This window comes from Pantherophis guttatus, chromosome 16, assembly GCF_059756535.1.
Source record: "Pantherophis guttatus breed Tessera chromosome 16, ASM5975653v1, whole genome shotgun sequence".
NCBI lineage: Eukaryota > Metazoa > Chordata > Lepidosauria > Squamata > Colubridae > Pantherophis > Pantherophis guttatus.
In genome coordinates, this window is record NC_142078.1 from 13997441 (window position 1) to 14009834 (window position 12394).

The 12394-nt window shown below is 48.0% G+C and overlaps 1 protein-coding gene across 3 annotated transcripts in view; it reads right to left on the reverse strand.

Annotated features, from left to right (window-relative positions):
• Positions 1–12394, reverse strand: part of PBX3 (PBX homeobox 3) — a 160459-nt gene that overhangs the window by 10995 nt on the left and 137070 nt on the right. For all 3 annotated transcript variants that reach the window (XM_087879942.1, XM_087879940.1, XM_087879941.1), the window contains exons 4-6: positions 9073–9263; positions 7839–7974; positions 615–780 (exon numbers count right to left, since the gene is read on the reverse strand). In XM_087879942.1, the coding sequence (XP_087736068.1) occupies positions 615–780; positions 7839–7974; positions 9073–9263 (493 nt within the window). The remainder of the gene's footprint in view (positions 1–614; positions 781–7838; positions 7975–9072; positions 9264–12394) is intronic.

The window sequence follows — 12394 nt, forward strand, 5'->3', positions numbered from 1 at the left end:
CTAGCGAAGCCCCACCCTAGCTCTGGGGATAAAAGGCAGAGAGGCGGAGATGAATAGATGCGGCAGATAACTATTCATCTCCTGGCTGAACAGACGTGTTAGCCTGCTGTGAGGGAGAAACTTTTTGCCGGGGCTGCTGGCGCTCCTAATAAAGGAATCGATCGATTGATTTCAGAGGGTTTGGGGAGCTGGGTCAGAGAAGAGTCCCATTCTCTGGGCTTCAAACTCCCGGAGATGACGGCAAGTGGGCCAGGGGGGAAAAAACATACTTTTTTTTGTCGTGGTGATGGTTTTACTGGGTTTGTTACCAAGAGAGTTCCCTCCCGAGACAGGGGAACGACAGCAACATCCTGGCTGCAGAGGACAAGAGTTCCAGGTCTGGCTATTTTTGAAGAAGGTCCACTGGAAGATTTACACCTCCGTTGGGTGAACCCCTCACCAATTCCTCAGCACTCGGTTGCTCCCATCAATGAGGACACCCCTGGCTTGACTCTAGGTGGCCTAGGGAGAAGGGTAGCCTCCCTTGCCTTCCGGATCTGTCTTTTTCTTTTTCTTTTCCTTTTTTCCTCCCACCTCCTCCAAATGCCGTTTTTAAAAGAAAGACAGAGACTTACCAGAGTTTGGTGTGGTGGGCGAACTGGTCTGGTTGTTTTGCACAGCAGCGGCTACGGCGTGAGCTGCCGTCACGGCTGTTTTGGCAGCGTAAAGGTTGGCCTCCTCTTGAAACTTCCCGATGTTTTTCTTGTACCTGATTCTCTTGTTGCCAAACCAGTTGGATACCTGGAAGGGGAGATGGGGGGAGGGGGAGGGAGAGAGGGAAAGGGGGGGGAGGAGAGAGTGAGAATAAAAGAGAGAGGAAAGGAAGGAAGGAAGGAAGGAAGGAAGGAAGGAAGGAAGGAAGGAGGGGAAGGGAAGAGAAAGGAAAAAAGAAGGGAGGAGGGAAGGGAGGAAGGAAGAAGGGGAAGGAAAGAACAGATGAAAGGGGAAGGGAAGGATGAAAGAGGAAGGGGAGGGGAGGGGAGGGGAGGAGAGGAGAGGAGAGGAGAGGAGAGGAGAGGAGAGGAGAGGAGAGGAAAGGAAAGGAAAGGAAAGGAAAGGAAAGGAAAGGAAAGGAAAGGACAGGACAGATGAAAGGGGAAGGAAAGGAAAGGAGGAAAGGAAAGGAAAGGGAAAAGGAAAAGAAAGGAAAGGAAAGGAAAGGACAGAAGAAAGGAAAGGAAAGGAAAGATGAAAGGGGAAGGAAAGGAAAGGAGGAAAGGAAAGGAAAGGAAAGGAAAGGAAAGGAAAGGAAAGGAAAGGAAAGGAAAGGAAAGGAAAGGAAAGGAAAGGAAAGGAAAAGAAAGAGAACACTGGGTTGAGTATGATTTGCTCAACATTTGTGGGCACCTGATTGGTATATCCTGGCTCCAACTAGGGATATACTCTCGCTGGATGACCAGATGTCTTGATGTACCATGCCTGAATTTAATGCCCAGCCTGCTGCTTTCTTTTTCATATTTTTCTGAATGTTGGGCCAGCCTTCCTCCCATCTCCAGAAAAACCACAGAAACAAATAGACGCGACCTTCGCTGGCAACGGGAGAAGGCAGGAGGGACAGGGGGGCTTCTGGAGGTTCGCAGGGGTTCGGGAAAACCTCTAGCTAAGATTCTATGTGTCAGGTTTCGATGTCATCTCAAATAAATTGCACTCCCAAACAATTAATCTTTGCTGAAATATTCCATTTATTGAGTACGACAGATCTGGCCCCGACTTCGTCATAGCCAATACTAACCCTCTGACCCCCAAACCCTTCCCTTTCTGTTCCCCAATTCTCATCTTCTCACTGGCCATCTTCCAAGTCAGTCTCCCCAGCTTCTGACCTCAGCCCACAGGAATGTCCCCCTCCCATCCCATCTCCTAGGGGATATTATCTACAGAGAAAATAAGTAGGTGAAAAGCCAAGCCTTGTCTCCTCCTTTTTATGGCAGCATCAGAATGCTGACATCATGCAGTTCGGAGAACCCCCAAATCCCACTCCTGGCTGGCCCCGCTCACCCCACCACGCCCCTCCCAGGAGTCCCCACGCGGCCCATTTTGGATGCAGGTAAGTGCAGGGCACGCAGGGAGGGTGAAAAACGGGCGGAAGTTCAGAAAGGCCAGAAACAGGCCCAGAGGGCCTCCGGAGCCTGGGGAGGCCATTTTCGCCCTCCCGGAGGCTCGAACAAAGCCTCCGGAGCCAGGGGAGAGCAAAAACGCCCCCACCCTGCCATGGTGCAGGAGGCCAACTAGGCCACACCCACTGTGGCCACGCCCACCCGGCAACTGGGCAGACCCCACCCCTGAGGAGGGAGCATAAAAAGGACCCAAAAAAAAAAAAAGAACTCCTCCAACCAGCAATTGTCTTTTCGGTGATGGGAGTAAAAACAACCTCGCAACCTGGCCTGCGGATAGACCTGCGTGTTTGCAAAAAAACAAAAGGGGGGAAAAGAAAAATAATCACCACAACCCACCAATCCTTATTTGGCCATCCATGCATGAAATGTTGCATGGTGGCCTCACTTGCCTGGCTGAGTCAACCTTGAGCCGCTCAGAATCAAACTGCTGGCGATGGGCAGAGTTAGCCTGCAATAGCCCTTAGACTTATATATATTGCTTCATAGTGCTTTTACAGGCCTCTCTAAGCGGTTTACAGAGTCAGCCTCTGGCCCCCAACAATCCTGGTCCTCATTTTACTGACCTCGGAAGGATGGAAGGCTGAGTCGACCTTGAGCCGCTCAGGATCAAACTGCTGGCAGTCGGCAGAATTATTCTGCAATACTGCATTCTAACCACTGCGCAACCATGGCAGATAGAATAGATAGATAGATAGATTATAGATAGATAGATTATAGATAGATAGATAGATAGATAGATAGATAGATAGATATCAGATTAGAGAGAGATGATGATAGATTGATGAGAGAGAGAGAGATGACAGACAGATGGATGGATGGATGGATCGATGGATGATAGATACAGACAGACAGATATAAATCATAGATGAGAGAGAGATGATGATGATAGAGAGAGAGGTGATGGATGGATGGATCATAGATAGATAGATAGATAGATGGATGGACAGACAGTAATAGCACTTAGACTTAAATATACCGCTTCACAGCTCTCTCTCAGCAGTTTACAGAGTCAGCCTCTTGCCCCCAACAATCTGGGTCCTCATTTTACCCACCTCGGAAGGAGGGAAGGCCGAGTCGACCTTGAGCCTAGTGAGATTCGAACTGCCGAACTGCAGCTAGCAGTCAGCTGAAGTCGCCTGCAGTACTGCACTCTAACCACTGCGCCACCTCGGCTCTCTGTAGATCCGAAAGAGTTTGGCTTGGAAAGCCACTCTCTTGACCAGGCCATCAAATTACTCCAACTGAAACAAAGGCAGACTCTGAGCCCCCTTATCGTCTTAAAAGCAAGCAGGAAAACCCTCGCTACCATCATCCTGGCCTTAGCTCTCCCCGAAATTAATGAAAACCCTCCGAGCTTCGAAGGCAATAAGCAAAGGTGCATCCTTTGGCCCGCCGAATTCCCAAGACGGCCCGCTGGAGTATTACATATATTGCACTTAATATTACCTTGTCAGTCAGGAAGCAATAAAGCATTAATGAAAGCCGGGCAAATAATTACTACGGACAATCCAATTATGGCTTTTATTAACAGTTTCATAATTGCAGAATCTCTATACGTCAAGCAGATTGTCTGTGGATATATAAGAAATCGGGGCGTTTATGCCCACCTCTGGACCAATCCAGCAATGGCCATCACTAATAAAGGCTTGTTTAATTCACAGTAAAAAATTTTTAATATCCCCGCAGCCTAGGGAAGGCAGATTTGCTCGACATCAGATTGTTTCCACCCTTCCAGTCTCCCTAGTTCTTAATCTTTAATATCAAGGCAATTAAAATTAATGGCCACTCATCCATAGCTACTGTGGGCAGTGTTGTCTTTGCTATCCATTGTTTGATGGGATTACCAAGAGGTTAAACTAACAAGCAAAGTTTAATTGGAAGCAATGAAAGGCACAGTGGATCGTACATTATGTTTAACCTGCGCGAGGCAACCCCAGGAATATCAAAGTCAGGATTGCCGGCCTCCTCCCAGTTAAAAAATAAAACTAAAATTAAAACTAAGAATATAATATAAAATAAAATAATGAAATGAAATAAAATGAAATAAAATAAATAAAATAAAATAAATACAATACAATACAATAAAATAAAATAAATTGCAATGCAATGCAATGCAATACAATACAATACAATACAATACAATTGAGGACCCAGTTTGTGGGGGCAATAAGCTGACTTTGTATAAATATACAAAAGTATGAAGGCTATTGCTTAACGCATTGTAAGACGCCCTGAGTCTCCGGAGAAGGGCGGCATATAAATCAAATTTAAAAAATAAATTAAATTTTTTTTAAAAATACAATGCAATGCAATGCAATGCAATGAAGTAAACCCAAAACATCTACAGTGATTACTGTTTTTAATCCCAGCGTCTCCTTCTAAGCAAGCCTTATTCCCTCGACTAAACTCAAAAGGCATCCGACAGAGTAGAGGACGGACACCTTCTTGCTGTGCACGAGAAGGGGGGGAAAAACAACAATCCACACAGTCTGCAGTTTAGGTGAGTCAACTATCATCAAAGCCAAGGTTAACTCCAGCCTATAGTTTGTTCTTCTTCTGAACTGCCTCCGAACACACCTAGGCGTTGGCTGAAAGCAAAAGGATTTGAGAGCCACATTTAAAAAAAAAAAAGAAAGAAAAATACCACCAAGCCACCGGTTTTCTCTTGAAAGCAAACAAATAAAATCTTTATGAATGTTGGATGTCTGGATACACGCGTGTGGAAGCTATGGAGCCCTCCAAATAAAACGTTCGCTCTAAAACTGCCCCTAAATTTCACAAGATGGTCTTTTAAAGCCTCCTGAACACAAAGAACGGATCTTCCCTTCTCCTTTCAACGTGTCGTTGTCTTGCAGGCAAACCACTTCAGGGGGGGGGTTCTTGTCCTTTGCAAACCTTTTCCAGGAACCTGGGTGTCCTTTGATGACAAAGAGCCGCCATTAAGCAACACCAAGCCTTAACCGAATTGCCGTCGCGAGCAGAAGAGTCGCAGATGGCTTTTGCCTTCCTTTCCGAGAAATATGAAGTAATGCAAAACGTTAACAGGCCTGGGCCTTGGCTTGCAGAAGTCAATAAAGAGGTCCAAAATCGAATCAAGTTCCTCTCCTTGACGGAGGCGCTGTTCAGACCCATCGGAGAAGGCATCGCTCTCGAGAAACGGGATTTGCAAAAAAAAAAAAAGAGAGAGAGGACTTCGGGAAAGAGTTCCTGGAATCCCACCGCCACCACGCGGGGTTCCTTGACCCCTTTCCCTAGGAAGAGGAGCTGGTGCTGAGTGCCAAGGCCAGCAGCTGTCCTACAGCTCAGGACGCCTGGACCTTTTCTCCAGCCATATGTAGGACTTGCTACCCAGGGGTTGGGCTTCATAAATTTTAGCAATGGGTTCTCTGCCTGGTTGCTGGCATGGGTGTGGCCTAGTCGGCCTCCTGCACCACGGCAGGGTAGGTGGCATTTTTGCCCTCCCCGGGCTCCAGAGGTTTTCCTTGAACCTCCGGGAGGGCAAAAACGGCCTCAGCAGGCTCCGGAGGCCCTCCAGAGGCCGGCCTTCCTGAACTTCCGGTAGGCCCATTTTTCACCCTCCCCAAGCCTCCGCGCACACCCTGCACTTAACTGCATCCAAAACGGGCCACGTGGGGACTCCTGGGAGGGGAGGGGTGGGCGGGGCCAGCCAGGAGTGGGATTTGGGGGGTTCTCCGAACTGCACAGAATCTAAGCTAGAGGTTCTCCCGAACCCCTGCGAACCCCCAGCAGCCCCACCCCTGCTGTTGCCCCTTCAGACAAGAGGCAGAAGAAACTCAAACCAAAGTTTGATTCCACCATTGGCCAAGAATGCCGGGCTCTCTTGGTTTCTCGGCAATGACCAAGCTTTCGTCTCCTTCATGCATGTTAGAAGTTTTATTTGTGGGGGGGGGGGGTAGGGGGTAGGATGAATAGATACATCTATGCAATGCCCCATTTTTCATTTAAACAAACTATCTGTGCATCGAAAAGCCCAGCCGACATCACTCTGCTCCCAGTCGCTGAAAGCCAATTAATTAATTGGGCTTAACTGTGTATTACATTTCAAAACAATACCCTCGCACTGATTCATCACGTTAATTGCAATGCTAAATTTTCAAAAAGGCCATAAATTATTGTTAAATCGAAAAGACGCGCAACTTTGGGGAGAAGGACGCCAAAGCATTCTTGTTTGATCTTGGAATGGGAAGAAGATTGTACAATTGCCATTGTAATCGACTCGTAGAAAATGTAACCCTGATTTCGTGTATATATATATATATATTTGTTTTCTGAGGTTTTCGCGGGTATTTGTATGTAGGTCTTTGGTTATTCGGGTTTTCTCCCACGTAAAATTGGAAGTGTCTTGGTGACGTTTCAACGAAGTCTCATTCGTCATCTTCAGGCTGGTGTTTTCGGCTTCGTGCTTCTAGGAGCAAGGAAGAAGCACCTAGAAGCACGAAGCCGAAAACACCAGCCTTATCGAAAAACGGAGACAAAGAGCAGAAAAGATAGACTCTATTTTGGCCGTCAGTTCTCCGGAGTGGTGGGGAGCTGCCTGCTCAAATTGCAAATAAGATTCTGATCTTGGTGGAGCATCGGCATCGTTCTTCTCAGTTTCTCTTCTTCTGCTGCGGTGTTCAAATTTCCGTGACCGTAAGAGGAAGACGGGCAAGTCGCCGGAAAACCCAAGTTTTTTTTCTCCCACTCGCTTTCGCTCTAGCCACAAAGGAACAATGCTGGACAGGGTTCAAGTAGGCCACAGAGAATTCCTTCCTTCCTAGCACATAATTAGGCGATCCACATGAGTAGGCCTCCTTTACAAAGGCCAATCATATCATATGTGAGGCTGGCTTTTAAATTCTAATTAGCCGCTCTCTGGGCATGTTTCCCCCCCCCATCCCACCCTCTATCAGCCAGAAGGCACGAGCGAAGGCAGAGCTTTTGCGGCACGAAGATGGGAATCGACCCATCTTGGAGCCGCTTAGCTTGTCCAAGAGGCGGCAACTCCCCACCGCCAAGTTCTTGGGCAAGGGGCAACCGAAAAACAATCATGAGTTCAACTCTGAGCAAAGTGATGAAGCGTCCGCTGGCAAGAAAACGACGGCCAAGAAAAGAACATAGGATGCTCAAAAACGCTGATTTTTAGGAAAGAGGTGGCAGAAGTGGTGGAATTCAATTTTTTTTTTACTACCGGTTCTGTGGGTGTGGCTTGGTGGGTGTGGCAGGGGAAGGATACTGCAGAATCTCCATTCCCTCTCCACTCCAGGGGAAGGATACTGCAAAATCCCCATTCCCTCCCCACTCCAGGGGAAGGAAACTACAAAATCCCCATTCCCTCCCCACTCCAGGGAAAGGTTTTAGTTGGTAGGGCTGGTCAAGAGTGGCTTGTCACCTGAGGAGCATTTCACCCAAGAAAGGACCACTGAGGAAGCTTCTGAAGGCCCCTCAGGAGTCAAGGAACCATGAAAGAAACTCTCTGCTGCTCATCCCATTGGCCAAGAGGAGAGAGGGATGGTTATCACTACTACAACAAGGAGCAGAACAATGCAGGAAGGGCAATTTTAATTTCAGAAATGGCAACGGTTCTCACAAGGGGAACCTACCTATCGCTAAATGTCTTCTCTCTCTCTCTCTCTCTCTCTCTCACACACACACACACACACACACGAAGGAGTCAAGGTTTACCTGCGATACTGTGATGCTGCATTTCTTTGCCAGCTCTTCTTTGGCTTCTTCGCTGGGGTAGGGGTTGCTGAGGTGCGAGTAAAAATACTCATTCAGGATTTCTGTGGCTTGTTTACTGAAGTTGCGCCTTTTTCGCCTAAGAGCAGAGCAGAGGAGGGGAGAGGAGAAGAGAGGGAAGGGGAGAAGGGAAAAGAGGGAGGGGGAAAAGAAGGGGAGAGGGAAAGAGGGGGAGAAGGAGAGGAAGAGGGGGAGAAGGAAAGGGCGAGGGAAAAAGGCGGAGAGGGAGAGGGAGGGAGGAGGAAGAAGGATGGAAGGAAGGAAGGAAGGAAGGATAAAAAGGAATGAAGGAAGAAAGGATAAAAAGGAAGAAAGGAGGGAGGGAAGGAAGGAAGATGGAAGGATAAAAGGAAGGAAGATGGAAGGATAAAAGGAAGGAAAGAAAGGAAGGAAGGATAAAAAGTAAGGAAGGAAGGAAGGGAAAGAGAAAGAGAGAAATCCCACAGGTGAGACAATGACAACATCAGGGGCAACCAGGGGCAAACTTAACAGAAAGATTTGGGGTGGCTACTAAAATTGAGGCTTTTTCCTGCTGGCTGGGAAATTTTGGGAGTTGAAGTCCACAAGTTCGGAGAGCCTTCTTCTAGAAGCACCAGGAAAAAAAAAATTGACCTGGGAAGTGGACCTTCGGAAAACGATGTTGAAGCAGGCAACCTGGGAAACAAAGCTTTTGAGGTCTGCCATGATGGTAGAAGGGATGCAGTGCCTCAGTGGCTAAGATGCTGAGCTTGTCGATCGAAAGGTCGGCAGTTCAGCGGTTCGAATCCCTAGCGCCGCATAATGGGATGAGCTCCCGTGACTTGTCCCAGCTTCTGCCAACCTAGCAGTTCGAAAGCAGGTAAAAAATGCAAGTAGAAAAATAGGGACCACCTTTGGTGGGAAGGGAACAGCGTTCCGTGTGCCTTTGGCGTTGAGTCATGCCGGCCACATGACCATGGAGACGTCTTCGGACAGCGCTGGCTCTCCGGCTTTGAAACGGAGATGAGCACTGCCCCCTAGAGTCGGGAACGACTAGCACAAATGTGCGAGGGGAATTTTTACCTTTTACTTTTTTATGATGGTAGAACAAATGAGCTTCTCAAACTTCGCTTTGCTTGCGAAGAGCTAGCAGAAACAATCCTTCCTGATCTATCACAGTCCCTCCCCCCTCCCCAAGAGATCTACTGGATCTACCCACCTGGCATCCAGGAACCGGGATCTCAAGATCATGACCGCTTCGCAAGTGCTTTGCTTGAGCTGCATCTGGATGGAGCTGAATTTCCGATGGATGATCCCAACCATCCTCTCGATCTCTTTGGGGGAAATGGGCCGCGTTCGGCTCTGCTCCCGCAGGAGATTCATCACGTGGGTAGTGAATTCATTGCACGCCTGCAAGGGGAGGGGAGGGGAGGGGGGAGAGGAGAGAATGAGGAGGGATGCTTCGGGCAAACCCACAACATGTTTACTCCAAGTTCAGAAAACACAACGGATGTCCTCCAACGATCAGCAGTCAACCATGATTAGGGGACTGGAGACTAAAACATACGATGAACGGTTGCAGGAACTGGGCATGGCTAGTCTAGTGAAGAGAAGGACCAGGGGAGACAGGATAGCCGTCTTCCAATATTTGAGGGGCTGCCACAGAGAGGAGGAAGGGGGGTCAAGCTATTCTCCAATGCACTCGAAGGCCAGACAAGGAACAATGGATGGAAACTGAACAAGGAGAGATTCAGCCTAGAAATAAGGAGGAGTTTTCTGACAGTGAGAACAATCAACCCATGGAACAGAAGTTGCCTTCGGAAGTTGTGGGAGCTTCATCACTGGAAGTTTCAAGAAGAGACTGGACTGCCATCTATCAGAAATGGTGTAGAGTCTTCTGCTTGGATGGGGGGTTGGATTAGATGACCTACAAGGTCCCTTCCAACTCTGTTAATCTGTAAGGGATATTGAGACTCTAGAAAGAGTGCAGAGAAGAGCAACCAGGATGATGAGGGGACTGGAGGCTAAAACATACGATGAATGGTTGCAAGAACTGGGCATGGCCAGCCTAGTGAAGAGAAGGACCAGGGGAGACATGAGAGCATCTTCCAATACTTGAGGGGCTGCCACAGAGAGGAGGAAGGGGCTCAAGCTATTTTCCAAAGCACCTGAAGGCCAGACATGGAACAATAGATGGAAACTGACCAAGGAGAGATTCAACCTTGAAATGAGGAGAAATTTTCTGACAGGGAGAGCAATCCACGCATGGAACAGAAGTTGTGGGAGCTTCATCACTTGAGACTTTCAAGAAGAGATTGGACTGCCATTTGTCGGAAATGGTGTAGGGTCTCCTGTTTGGGCAGATGGGGGTTGGACTAGATGACCTACCAGGCCCCTTCCAACCCATCTGTTAATCCGTATTGGCTTCACACAATGTTCTACTTCACAAGCCCTGCTCATGTCAACCCTGAAGCTGACCTGGCCGAAGCCATTTTGAAGCTTCAGCGTTGCCGCAATGGAGCTGAGGGAGAGGGGAAGAGGGGAAATAGAAATAGGTGGGGTTTTGTAGCCAAAACAAGATACTTTCTCCTGGGAACCAAGGACATTCCCACAGGTGGCCGGAGGGAGGTGGAGTGAAGTTTACCAGGAAAACCGGACGGCACCTTAATTGGACCGTGGGACTGATTGTTCGGGGAAGGAGGGAAAAATAGTTTCTCTTTTTAATTGGGGGAAAACCGCGGGGATATTCAGAGTCGGTTTTCACCAGCTTGTGCCAATATGACATATCCAATAAAATTATTCTTTGAGGAGTTCTGTTTGCTAGGAGTGTATTACTTGGAATCCTGACAGCTAAAATAACCCCAAGACCTAATCCCTACCAGCAGAAACCCACAAGAGGCTTACTCGACAAATGTCTCGCTTAACGACAGAAACGTTGGGCTCAACCGTGGTCGTAAGTCGAGGACGACCTGTACGGGCGCAAATCTTGATGAGCGGTTTGGCAGCAGGGCCCCCGTCTTGCTTTCTGTGGGGATTTCAAAAAAGCTCGCCTCTACAGCCGCCCCTTCATCCGTGGTTAATCTGAACGGCTCATTTGTGGAGTGTGCACTTAGCTCATTACTCTAAGTAAAATTCGTTAAGTATTTACATTTAGATAATTAAAAAACCAGGGGGAATCTTAACACGGTGGTTACTAACACCCAAGGTTTTTTCCCCTGGGGAGCAATCAAAGGGACTGTTAAATTCCTGTGTCATCCCAGAGACAAGACCCTAGAAAGATTTGGCTGGAACGCTACTCTCAACCAGCCTCAGGTCCCCAAGACGAGGCTACACAGAATGAGTTGGAAGGGACCTTGGAGGTCTTCTAGTCCAGCCCCCTACTCAAGCAGGAAACCTATCCCATCCCAGAGAAATGGTTGTCCAGTCACTTCTTAAAAACTTCCAGTGTTGGAGCATTTACAACTTCTGGTGGCAAGTTGTTCCACGGATTATTTGTTCTCACTGTCAGGAAATTCCTCCTTAGTTCTAAGTTGCTTCTCTCCTTGATTAGTTTCCACCCGTTGCTTCTTGTCCTGCCTTCAGGTGCTCTGGAGAATAAGTTGACTCCCTCTTCTTCGTGGCAGGGTTACAGTTAGGATAAATGTCACCTCCACCCCTGCTGTGGGATGGTTCCCCGAGAATTATTTGCAAGGATGCACAGAAAACAAGCAGAAGTGGACCTAAAATCAGATGCTTTAAGGCAGCTGGAAGTCACAGGATAACTACTTTAGCATGATAAATTGCCTGTTGGGTCTGGTCTGTGTTTTATTTTACTTTATTTTTTTCCTTCTGCTATGAAAATAAATAAATAAATAACAACCCTCCCTTCCCCTCCACTCCTCCCTTAAACTACTAGTTTGGGGGGGGTCCCCTTCCTTGCTTTCCCACCCCCCCAAAACTCCCCACTCCTTTCAGAAAGAAGGCATCCGGGCGTCGTGCAGCTCCCCAGTTATCCTGAGACTTTCGAGATGCTTACAAATACTTTTGCCCAGAGCACCACCAAAAAAAAAAAAAATGTATTTCAATGTAATTATAGAAGATAGCTTTCAATATGTCATCTCTATTATAGCGGCTGTAAATTATGAAGGGAAGGATTTTTCTCCTGGCGCTGGGAAAGTGATGGCAAGGCACACTTTCCTGAAAAATCTGCTTCGTCCCTTCCTCTGCCCCCACCACATTCCCCCCGCTGCTTTAAAATGCACCCCTGAAACTGGCAACCAATGTCAAAATCAAACTCCAGGCAGGGGGCAGAGGGTTGGGGAGGAGGGGGCTGAAGCCACCATAAAGACAACGCCAGGTCCTTTTGCTCCTGGGTTCAAAAAGGAAGCCGCGGCAAGAGAAAAGCAGCAAGACGTCAGCCCAAGCGTCCTCGCAGCTGACCCAGATAGCTAAAAAACGTCAGGTAATGTTTCCTTGTCTGCCACTATGTAGGTCATGCACACGGCAGGATCCGTAGGGCTCCGGGAAGGTGGTTAGCCATCACTGTGTGCTAGAAGAACCTC